This window comes from Oncorhynchus keta, unplaced genomic scaffold, assembly GCF_023373465.1.
Source record: "Oncorhynchus keta strain PuntledgeMale-10-30-2019 unplaced genomic scaffold, Oket_V2 Un_contig_3062_pilon_pilon, whole genome shotgun sequence".
Classification (NCBI taxonomy): Eukaryota; Metazoa; Chordata; class Actinopteri; order Salmoniformes; family Salmonidae; genus Oncorhynchus; species Oncorhynchus keta.
This window is the reverse complement of record NW_026287059.1, coordinates 20,680-32,561: the sequence shown is the minus strand read 5'-3', so window position 1 is coordinate 32,561 and position 11,882 is coordinate 20,680. Positions and strand designations below refer to the sequence as shown.

The following is an 11,882-nucleotide window of genomic DNA, read 5'->3' as shown; positions in this document are numbered from 1 at the left end:
GACGGGAGTTCTACTCCCGAGTTCAAAGCACGATACTTCTGTTGTCCGGATTCTCTTGAAGCCCACTGCAAACTTCCTCTGTTCTTCACAAATACAACGAATCAAAATAAAACCACTCCTGGTCACTCTGACAGACTCTACTATCCTGGTCACTCTGACAGACTCCACTGTCCTGGTCACTCTGACAGACTCCACTGTCCTGGTCACTCTGACAGACTCCACTGTCCTGGTCACTCTGACAGACTCCACTGTCCTGGTCACTCTGACAGACTCCACTGTCCTGGTCACTCTGACAGACTCCACTGTCCTGGTCACTGACAGACTCCACTGTCCTGGTCACTCTGACAGACTCCACTCCTGGTCACTCTGACAGACTCTACTATCCTGGTCACTCTGACAGACTCCACTGTCCTGGTCACTCTGACAGACTCCACTTTTCTGGTCACTCTGACAGACTCCACTGTCCTGGTCACTGACAGACTCCACTGTCCTGGTCACTCTGACAGACTCCACTGTCCTGGTCACTCTGACAGACTCTACTGTCCTGGTCACTCTGACAGACTCCACTGTCCTGGTCACTCTGACAGACTCCACTGTCCTGGTCACTCTGACAGACTCCACTGTCCTGGTCACTCTGACAGACTCCACTGTCCTGGTCACTCTGACAGACTCCACTGTCCTGGTCACTCTGACAGACTCCACTGTCCTGGTCACTGACAGACTCCACTGTCCTGGTCACTCTGACAGACTCCACTGTCCTGGTCACTCTGACAGACACCACTGTCCTGGTCACTCTGACAGACTCCACTGTCCTGGTCACTGACAGACTCCACTGTCCTGGTCACTCTGACAGACTCCACTTTTCCCAGTGCGTACTTCACTATTTTCAACTCCTCAAACGGGTCTCCTACATATGCATCCTCACCAAGAACCCAATGGTCACTCTGATAGACGACTAGAGTTCCTCTGTGGAGATGGGAGAACCTAACAAGGCCTTTATGGTAGAGTGGCCAGATGGAAGCCACTCCTCTGTAAAATACACATGAAAGCCTGCTTGGAGTTTTCCATAAGGCTCCTAAAAACTAAAAACAAGATTCTCTGGTCTGATGAAACCAAGATTGAACTCTTTGGCCTGAATACCAAGTGTCACATCTGGAGGAAACCTGGCACCATCCCTATGGTGAAGCATGGTGGTGGCAGCATCATGCTGTGGGGATGTTTTTCAGTGGCAGGTACTGGGAGACTAGTCAGGATGGAGGGAAAGATGAACGGAGCATAGTACAGAGAGATCCTTGATGAAAACCTGCTCCAGAGCGCTCAGGACCTCAGGCTCGGGTGAAGGTTCACCTTTCGACAGGACAATGACCCTAAGCACACAGCCAAGACAACACAGGAATTGCTTCGGGACAAGTCAATGTCCTTGAGTGGCTTGAACCCGATCAAACATCTCTGGAGAGACCTGAAAATAGCTGTGCAGCGACGCTCTCCATCCAACCTGACAGAGCTTGAGAGGATCTCCAGAGAGGAATGGGAGAAACTCCATAAATACAAGTGTGCCAAGCTTGTAGCGTCATACCCAAGAAGACTTGATGCTGTAATCGCTGCCAAAGGTGCTTCAACAAAGTATTGAGTAAAGGGTCTGAATACTTATTTAAATGTAATATTTCAGTTGTTTTTTTATAGACATTTCACAAAATTTTCTAAAAATCTGTTTTTGCTTCGACATTATGGGGTATTGTGGTGTAGATTGATGAGTGAAAAAAAATGTAATAAATGTTAAAATAAGCCTGTAACGTAACAAAATGTGTAAAATGTCAAGGGGTCTGAATACTTTCCCAATGCCCTGTAGATACAGTTTAATAGGGTAGGAGGGTCGGGGAGGGGGGGCAGTGCCCTGTAGATACAGTTTAATAGGGTAGGAGGGTCGGGGAGGGGGGGCAGTGCCCTGTAGATACAGTTTAATAGGGTAGGAGGGTCGGGGAGGGGGGGCAGTGCCCTGTAGATACAGTTTAATAGGGTAGGAGGGTCGGGGAGGGGGGGCAGTGCCCTGTAGATACAGTTTAATAGGGTAGGAGGGTCGGGGGGGGGGGGCAGTGCCCTGTAGATACAGTTTAATAGGGTAGGAGGGTCGGGGGGGGGGGGCAGTGCCCTGTAGATACAGGAGGGTCGGGGAGGGGGGGCAGTGCCCTGTAGATACAGTTTAATAGGGTAGGAGGGTCGGGGAGGGGGGGCAGTGCCCTGTAGATACAGTTTAATAGGGTAGGAGGGTCGGGGGGGGGGGGCAGTGCCCTGTAGATACAGTTTAATAGGGTAGGAGGGTCGGGGAGGGGGGGCAGTGCCCTGTAGATACAGTTTAATAGGGTAGGAGGGTCGGGGAGGGGGGGCAGTGCCCTGTAGATACAGTTTAATAGGGTAGGAGGGTCGGGGAGGGGGCAGTGCCCTGTAGATACAGTGCCCCCTGTAGATACAGTTTAATAGGGTAGGAGGGTCGGGAGGGGGGCAGTGCCCTGTAGATACAGTTTAATAGGGTAGGAGGGTCGGGGGAGGGGGGGCAGTTAATAGTTTAATAGGTAGGAGGGTCGGGGAGGGGGCAGTGCCCTGGGTAGGAGGGTAGATACAGTTTAATAGGGGGTAGGAGGGCAATGCCCTGTAGGGAGGGTAGGAGGGTCAGTGCCCTGTAGATACAGTTTAATAGGGTAGAGGGTCGGGGAGGGGGGCAGTGCCCTGTACAGTTTAATAGGGTAGGAGGGTCGGGGAGGGGGGGGCCCCCCTTGTAGCCAGTGCCCTGTAGGTACAGTTTAATAGGGGGAGGGTCGGGGAGGGGGGCAGTTTGAAATCATTTTGACATAACACATTTTTGATATGACAACAATAACGAAATGTAACTGGCCCCTCTAACAGTACAACTGGCCCTGCTTGGTACAGTTTAAATGGTCTAGAACCGAGGGTGGGGAGGGGGTATTGGTTGTTATATTATTTTAATAGGGTAGTACAGAATTTGGCAGATCATGATTGATCGTACAGTTCCAATAGTAGATGGCGGGATGGGGGGGCAAACGTTTGACAACAATTTTGGACCGCCATGATACCATAGAAGACGGTTTGAAATCATTTTGCTGGTGGCGATAATGCAGAATGGGTCGGCAGCAGAGTCTAGGACGGACCGGAAGTTGGCCCGGTTGAAATGGAAGAACCGCCACTGGGTAGCTGGTAGCTGGTTGCATATATTATTTTTAATTGTACCGGTAAAATATTTCAATATTTTCAAACTTTGTAACGTTAGTAACAAGCAGTGTCCCGGAAGTAGAGCCTTCTAAAATATTTCAATATTTTCAAACTGTAACTGTTTCGGTTTCGGGGTAAATGCGGATTGACAGAAGAATCTAACCCGGAAGCTGGCCTGGAAGAAAGAAGATGCTTATGTTGATAGCTAGCTAGCTTAGTTTGGAAGTGTCTGAAATGTGTCTGATATCATTTGATGTCGTTTAAATTAGACTTGGATTTAGCCCAACTCGGACTATATACGTGGAGCTAGCGATATTTTCAACGACCATTTCATATAGTTTTGCTATCTGGTCGAGGAAAGTAAATGATCTAGCTACCGTTGGCCTAGCTAGGTAGCTATCTGAGTTGTATGGAAGCTAATGTGACCTCGTGGTGAACTGTCGGGGATTTGAGAAGAATCTGCTTTAGTTTAATTCAGTGACCCAACTCTTCATAGGAAAGTATTTCTGAAGAATTCACGATGGATGAGGTGAGAATGACTATTAACTAATGCTAAACCAGTCGGGATGGCTATGCCTAAAGTATTAGCTAGTTAGATCATTCATTTAGCGCTGTATTAAAGCTTCAATTAGTAGTGGAAACAATCACAAAGGGTGTCGCCTCCCCTCTTAGCTAATAAAAAAAAGCTGAGATGTGGCCTGAAGAAATGTAACCACTCTCAGATTCATAAACAGAGCTATTGATGCAAGGAGTGACCATCCATGATATGAAAATGAGAGTTTTAACTATGTTTTTGAGGTTAAATAGTGTTTGTTTACATGTACTTTATTTACAAACATCGGAGTAAAACAAGTTTATATTTTGGGTTCTGATGGGGAACCACAGAATGGGTCAATGGGTACATAGAAGTAATTCATTAGTCATGAAATGAATGTAGCAACTGCAGATTGCCCCTTTAACATCTCATTCTTTGTTTTAGGATTCTGCTGACCCATCCAACCCCCCTCTCTCCTGCTCCACTGAACCCAACCCTCCAGAGTCACTGGTTCCTGACTCTAACCACAGAGACATCAACAACTGCAGTGAAATACCCAGATTTAACATTGTAGTCAAGGAGGAGGAGGAGGAAGACTGGGACGTGGATAATACTGGTAAATAAACATGCTTCATTAATTACATCTCAGAGATTATACACTTCCATTATATATATAGTAGGTTAATTGGTAACACTTTATTTGATAGTCCACCTGTAGATTCTCTACAGACATCAGTAGCATGTCAACTAATACATTTACATTGTAGTCATTTAGCAGACTCTCTGATCCAGAGGCACTACAGTAGTGAGTCATTTAGCATGTCAACTAGCTATCTACCAGCCCTAACCCTTATTCTAAACATAACCCTAACCTTACCCTTATTCTAAACATAACCCTAACCTTACCCTTATTCTAAACATAACCCTAACCTTACCCTTATTCTAAACATAACCCTAACCTTACCCTTATTCTAAACATAACCCTAACCTTACCCTTATTCTAAACATAACCCTAACCTTACCCTTATTCTAAACATAACCCTAACCTTACCCTTATTCTAAACATAACCCTAACCTTACCCTTATTCTAAACATAACCCTAACCTTACCCTTATTCTAAACATAACCCTAACCTTACCCTTATTCTAAACATAACCCTAACCTTACCCTTATTCTAAACATAACCCTAACCTTACCCTTATTCTAAACATAACCCCAACCTTACCCTTATTCTAAACATAACCCCAACCTTACCCTTATTCTAAACATAACCCCAACCTTACCCTTATTCTAAACATAACCCCAACCTTACCCTTATTCTAAACATCACCCCAACCTTACCCTTATTCTAAACATCACCCCAACCTTACCCTTATTCTAAACATAACCTTACCCTTATTCTAAACATAACCCTTATTCTAAACTAACATTACCCTTATTCTAAACATAACCCTAACCTTACCCTTATTCTAAACATAACCCTAACCTTACCCTTATTCTAAACATAACCTTACCCTTATTCTAAACATAACCTTACCCTTATTCTAAACATAACCTTACCCTTATTCTAAACATAACCCTAACCTTATTCTAAACATAACCCTAACCTTATTCTAAACATAACCCTAACCTTATTCTAAACATAACCCTAACCTTATTCTAAACATAACCCTAACCTTATTCTAAACATAACCCTAACCTTATTCTAAACATAACCCTAACCTTATTCTAAACATAACCCTAACCTTAACCTTATTCTAAACATAACCCTAACCTTATTCTAAACATAACCCTAACCTACCCTTATTCTAAACATAACCCCAACCTTATTCTAAACATAACCCCAACCTTATTCTAAACATAACCCCAACCTTATTCTAAACATAACCCTGGCCCTAACATTACCCTAACCTTACCTTATTCTAAACATAACCCTAACCCTTATTCTAAACATAACCCTAACCTTATTCTAAACATAACCCCAACCTATAAACATAACCCCAACCTTACCCTTATTCTAAACATAACCCCAACCTTACCCTTATTCTAAACATAACCCCAACCTTATTCCATTATTTTATTTTTTTAACCCCAACCTTACCCTTTATTCTAAACATAACCCCAACAAGTTCTCATTTAAACTAACCCCAACCTACCATAGCAGTCTAAACAGAACCCCAACCTTACAATATTCTAAACATAACCCCAACCTTATTAGAAAAACATATCCCTGGCCCTAATTACCCTTATTCAAACATAACCCTAGGTAGCCCCTTATTCTAAACAACCCTGGCAGATTAACACTGGAGTGATAAACATAATCCCTAACCTGACCCTTATTCTAAATATAACCCTAACCTCACCCTTAAATTCTAAAACATAACCCTAACCTTGGGACCCTTATTCTAAAATAACCCTGGCCCTATTTACCTTAGATAAACATAACCCTAACCTTACCCTTATTCTAAACATAACCCTTTAACCTCACCCTGGAGATTCTAAACATAACCCTAACCTTCCCACATATTCTAAACATAACCCTAACCTTTATTCTAAACATGATCAGTGAGATACACCTGCTATTCTAAACAAACCCTGCCCTCGTACCAGTGAACTAAACATAACCCTAAGATGACCTGGAGCCCTTATTCTAAACATAACCAGGCCCTAACCTCACAGGTAGTGGTCTAAACATAACCCTTTACCCTTATTCTAAACATAACACTGTGGTAACTGCCCTTATTGCTAAACATAACCCTAACCTTATTCTAAACATAACCCTAACCTTATTCTAAACATAACCCTAACCTTATTCTAAACATAACCCTAACCTTATTCTAAACATAACCCTAACCGTACCCTTATTCTAAACATAACCCTAACCTTACCCTTATTCTAAACATAACCCTGGCCCTAACCTTACCCTTATTCTAAACATAACCCTAACGTAACATTGGCAAGCAGTTGCTTAGCAACAGACAGTTAGTTCATCTACAGATGGTCACACTATCAACAATCAACAATTAATTCAATAAAAGGTTAATTGTTTATGGAATAAAAACACAGGACAGTGACCGATAATAGCTATAAAATAGTCATACGTTTTGTTTACCCCTTGAATCATTCCATGTCATTTCAGGTAGCCATGACAACCACCATCACAATGATTCTTATGAAATTGCGTCTGTAGTTAGTAACAGATAAAATTTGCTTTCCTGCAACTTTATTTTTTTATTGAAATTACATTTAATCTCTGATAAATGAAGCTAATTGATTGAATCCAAATGGTCCCTTTTGATTTATAGGATTCACATAATAGTCAATAAATACCCACATCTGATCTGGATCAAACTTAGTCCTTCCATTGAGTAAGATACACGACGTGGCCAAAAGCTCTCGAATTTCGTCTCTCCGAGTCCGTATGAGTGTTGCAGCGATGGGACAAGAATAGAACAACCAATTAGATATCACGAAAAAAGGGTTAAAAAAAACAACAACATGTAAAAATGTATTGAAAACATTTATAAAATAAAATCAATCACACAGCCATGCAATCTCCATAAACAAACATTGGTAGTGGAATGGCCTTACTGAAGATCTCGGTGACTTTAAACGTGGCATCATCATTGGACTGAAGGGCTCAACTGCCCCGGTCGGTTGTAAGTGCTGTTATTGTGAAGTGGAGACGTCTAGGAGCAACAACGGCTCAGCCGCATGGTGGTAGGCCACACAAGCTCACAGAACAGGACCACAGAGTGCTGTAGCGTGTACAAATCATATGTCCTCTGTTACAACACTCACTACCGAGTTCCAAACTGTCCTCTGTTACAACACTCACTACCGAGTTCCAAACTGTCCTCTGTTACAACACTCACTACCGAGTTCCAAACTGTCCTCTGTTACAACACTCACTACCGAGTTCCAAACTGTCCTCTGTTACAACACTCACTACCGAGTTCCAAACTGTCCTCTGTTACAACACTCACTACCGAGTTCCAAACTGTCCTCTGTTACAACACTCACTACCGAGTTCCAAACTGTCCTCTGTTACAACACTCACTACCGAGTTCCAAACTGCCCTCTGTTACAACACTCACTACCGAGTTCCAAACTGTCCCTCTGTTACAACACTCACTACCGAGTTCCAAACTGTCCTCTGTTACAACACTCACTACCGAGTTCCAAACTGTCCTCTGTTACAACACTCACTACCGAGTTCCAAACTGTCCTCTGTTACAACACTCACTACCGAGTTCCAAACTGTCCTCTGTTACAACACTCACTACCGAGTTCCAAACTGTCCTCTGTTACAACACTCACTACCGAGTTCCAAACTGTCCTCTGTTACAACACTCACTACCGAGTTCCAAACTGTCCTCTGTTACAACACTCACTACCGAGTTCCAAACTGTCCTCTGTTACAACACTCACTACCGAGTTCCAAACTGTCCTCTGTTACAACACTCACTACCGAGTTCCAAACTGTCCTCTGTTACAACACTCACTACCGAGTTCCAAACTGTCCTCTGTTACAACACTCACTACCGAGTTCCAAACTGCCCTCTGTTACAACACTCACTACCGAGTTCCAAACTGTCCTCTGTTACAACACTCACTACCGAGTTCCAAACTGTCCTCTGTTACAACACTCACTACCGAGTTCCAAACTGTCCTCTGTTACAACACTCACTACCGAGTTCCAAACTGTCCTCTGTTACAACACTCACTACCGAGTTCCAAACTGTCCTCTGTTACAACACTCACTACCGAAGTTCCAAACTGTCCTCTGTTACAACACTCACTACCGAGTTCCAAACTGTCCTCTGTTACAACACTCACTACCGAGTTCCAAACTGTCCTCTGTTACAACACTCACTACCGAGTTCCAAACTGTCCTCTGTTACAACACTCACTACCGAGTTCCAAACTGTCCTCTGTTACAACACTCACTACCGAGTTCCAAACTGTCCTCTGTTACAACACTCACTACCGAGTTCCAAACTGTCCTCTGTTACAACACTCACTACCGAGTTCCAAACTGTCCTCTGTTGCAACACTCACTACCGACAAACTGTCCTCTGTTGCAACACTCACTACCGAGTTCCAAACTGTCCTCTGTTACAACACTCACTACCGAGTTCCAAACTGTCCTCTGTTACAACACTCACTACCGATTTCAAACTGTCCTCTGTTGCAACACTCACTACCGTGTTCCAAACTGTCCTCTGTTACAACACTGTGTTATTCTAAACTGTCTATAAAATGTCTTCTGGAATTTGAATCAAACGAACCATCTAGCAGTGTTACTAAGCTCTGGGTCTTAAACTGTTTTTACCTGTCCGAATGGTGCCAACTATAAAGTCTGTTGGAAGTGAGTCCATTAAATTGAGGCCATAAAACTGCCCATGATTATGGAATGAGATGTTTGCCGACAGTGACCACATACTTTTAGCCATGTAGTGTATAAAATCCAATACAATTCTCAAAGGCACCAACCGAGCCCACACCCCAATGCCAATCTCACAACAACCAGTGTATCAGTTCCTATGTTTGACAAGTAGACCAGGAGAATTGCTTCTCCATACTATGATAATGCTTTCCTGCGCTGGTGTTTTTTGAAATCTGTTCCAGAATGTTAAATAAAGAGATTATTTACCAACATTTGTGTGCAAGTACCGTCTAATTTCAACAGACATTCCTGAGAACACACAATTTTACCTTGTGTAAAATGGAGTCAAACTTCCGTCTGTCCATATGTGGGAAAGATTTTTTCACCCCTAATGAAAACTGAAGAGACATTTCCTCCCATGAAAGCACATATCAGGAGATGCTTTAACCAAACTTAGTGGGCAAAACCTGGTCCAATAATTAATGGCAAATAATGCAAGCATCTTCAATGCTCTGTCTGAACGGGATTTAAAATAAAAGCACCAGATTCACAGGGAATGCATTACAAAGAAGCAATCCCACCTGGCAAAGACATCAGATGACAACCTGAATTAAAATATATTTTTGGGGGTGGTTGTCACTGCAGAGAAAACAGCCTACAACTTTGAAGATGCAAATATTTTATACTGTGAAACAAAGAAATAAGCACCCGTGTTCGTCATTTGTGGAAAGGCAGAAATGTTGTCTCTGGGGTATATAACTCAAATGAATAGCCATTTCAAGATGCATAGTGGAGGGTTCCAAACTGGTCTGTTAAACACTCATACTTTCACAGCTTCTCAATTGGATTGAGTTCTGGGCTGACTAGGCCATTACAAGACATTTGCTCTGTTACTTAAACCACTTGAGTGTTGCTTTACAGAATGCTTAGGGTCATTGTCCTGCTGGACCTCCGTCCCAGTCTCAAATCTCTGGAGCACCCAGGTTTCACCGAAACCTTCCAATGCCTTGTTACACATTCTGACCAGTTTCCCAAGATACGAGTCACCTGTCCTCTGAGGCTTCAGTCCCTGCAGCACCAGACTGTCGTTCACACTGGAGGCCAAAAACTCTTTTAGTCGACCAGAGCACCGTCTTCCAAACTGTTCTGTTACAGGGTCCTCTTTTGGCAAATACCAAACATGTTTGTTTTACGCAAATGTCAATGGTTCCAGGGTAGCCTATGCCTAGTAACAAGGTTGCAAGTTCAAACCCCCGAGCCGAACCGAAGTGTTACAACACTCCTGAACAAATGTCAGTTACCCACTGTTCATAGGCCAGTCATTGAGTTTGTTCAAACTGACTTGCCTAATTAAACCAAATATAATAAAAAATATTACTTATTATTATACACGGGAACAGAACTGATACTGTAACACTGGTTGTCTGGAGTGAGATGGGTGTGACTTTTACCATTTTAATTGGATGTCTGGTAAATTATGTATTACTTTATGTATTACTGATTACATATACGAAGATCATACTGAAATTGAATTGTTTTGTCAATCACTAGCTGTATTCCTCAGAGAGATTCTGGAACGCCTCTGTTATCTAACTACTAGAAACGATTTCAAACGCGGGTGTTAAAAGCCTCTTGTGTTATCTGTCTATAGAAACACTCAGAACGCTGGTGTTAAAACAGTCCTCTGTGTTATCTAACTATAGAAACGATTTCAGAACGCAGGTGTTCAAACTGTCCTCTTGTGTTATCTAACTATAGAAACAATTTCAGAACGCGGGTGTTATCTGTTATACAGCTGCTCAGAACGCTGGTGTTAAAAGCCTCTTGTGTTAAGGAATTTCAGTTAAAACTGCCCTTGTGTTATCAAACTCGGGTTACTCTTTATCTAACTATACACAAACTGCCCTCTGTTAAACAGCACACAGAAACGATTTCAGAACGCAGGTGTTAAAAGCCTCTTGTGTTATCTAACTATAGAAACGATTTCAGAACGCAGGTGTTAAAAGCCTCTTGTGTTTTTTGAGGTTGAATGACCCCCCTTTATTTTCCAGTCGAACGAGGAGCGAGTTCTAACTCCAGCTCTAGTGATGGGGCACCAGCAGAACCTGAACAGCACCAGGAGAATCCTAGACCTAAGAAGTTTTGGCGCTGCCCAGAATGTGGAATAGAGATCGCTCACCCATCTAATTTCAACAGACACCTGAGAACACACACAAACCTTGCTAAGGAGTCTTCCGTCTGTCCAATATGTGGGAAAGATTTTGTTCACCCCTCCAAACTGAAGAGACATTTCCGAACACATACAGGAGAGAAGCCTTACCAGTGCTCTGTGTGCGGGAAGCAATTCACACTAAAGCCCCACCTGGAAAGACATCAGATGACCCACCCTGCAGAGAAACAGCCAGACGCGACAAAGAAGCACCCGTGCTCCGATTGTGGAAAGGAATGTTTCTCTGCATATGAACTGAAGATGCACATGAGAAAGCACACAGGGGAGAGACCTCACCAGTGCTCCTACTGCGAGATGAGCTTTGGCTGTAAGGGAACTCTATCGAGACACGTACGACGCCATACAGGAGCACCCACACCGAAACCTTTGCTCACAGTGTGGGAAGAGATTCACCGTCGAGGCTCAGGCAGCATCAGACTGCGCACACTGGAGAGAAACCTCCGAGTGCTCTGATTGCGGGAGGGGTTTCGCTTCGACCTCTTGCAAATGTCAATGCAGCCATG

General features: G+C 43.3%; 1 protein-coding gene across 1 annotated transcript; it reads left to right on the top strand.

Moving 5' to 3' along the window:
* The first annotated feature begins 3,357 nt into the window (after positions 1–3,357).
* Positions 3,358–11,832, top strand: LOC127923687 (zinc finger protein 263-like). The gene is made up of 3 exons (XM_052507735.1): positions 3,358–3,754; positions 4,205–4,376; positions 11,201–11,832. Exons 1-3 carry the CDS (start codon positions 3,746–3,748, stop codon positions 11,830–11,832), a joined length of 813 nt encoding a protein of 270 aa, XP_052363695.1. The 5' UTR covers positions 3,358–3,745.
* Positions 11,833–11,882: the final 50 nt, after the last annotated feature.

Excerpts from the sequence above, each read along its gene's own strand:
- LOC127923687 (XM_052507735.1), top strand. Across the intron at positions 4,377-11,200 it reads CTGGGACGTGGATAATACTG|TCGAACGAGGAGCGAGTTCT; the intron begins GTAAATAAACAT and ends TTTATTTTCCAG.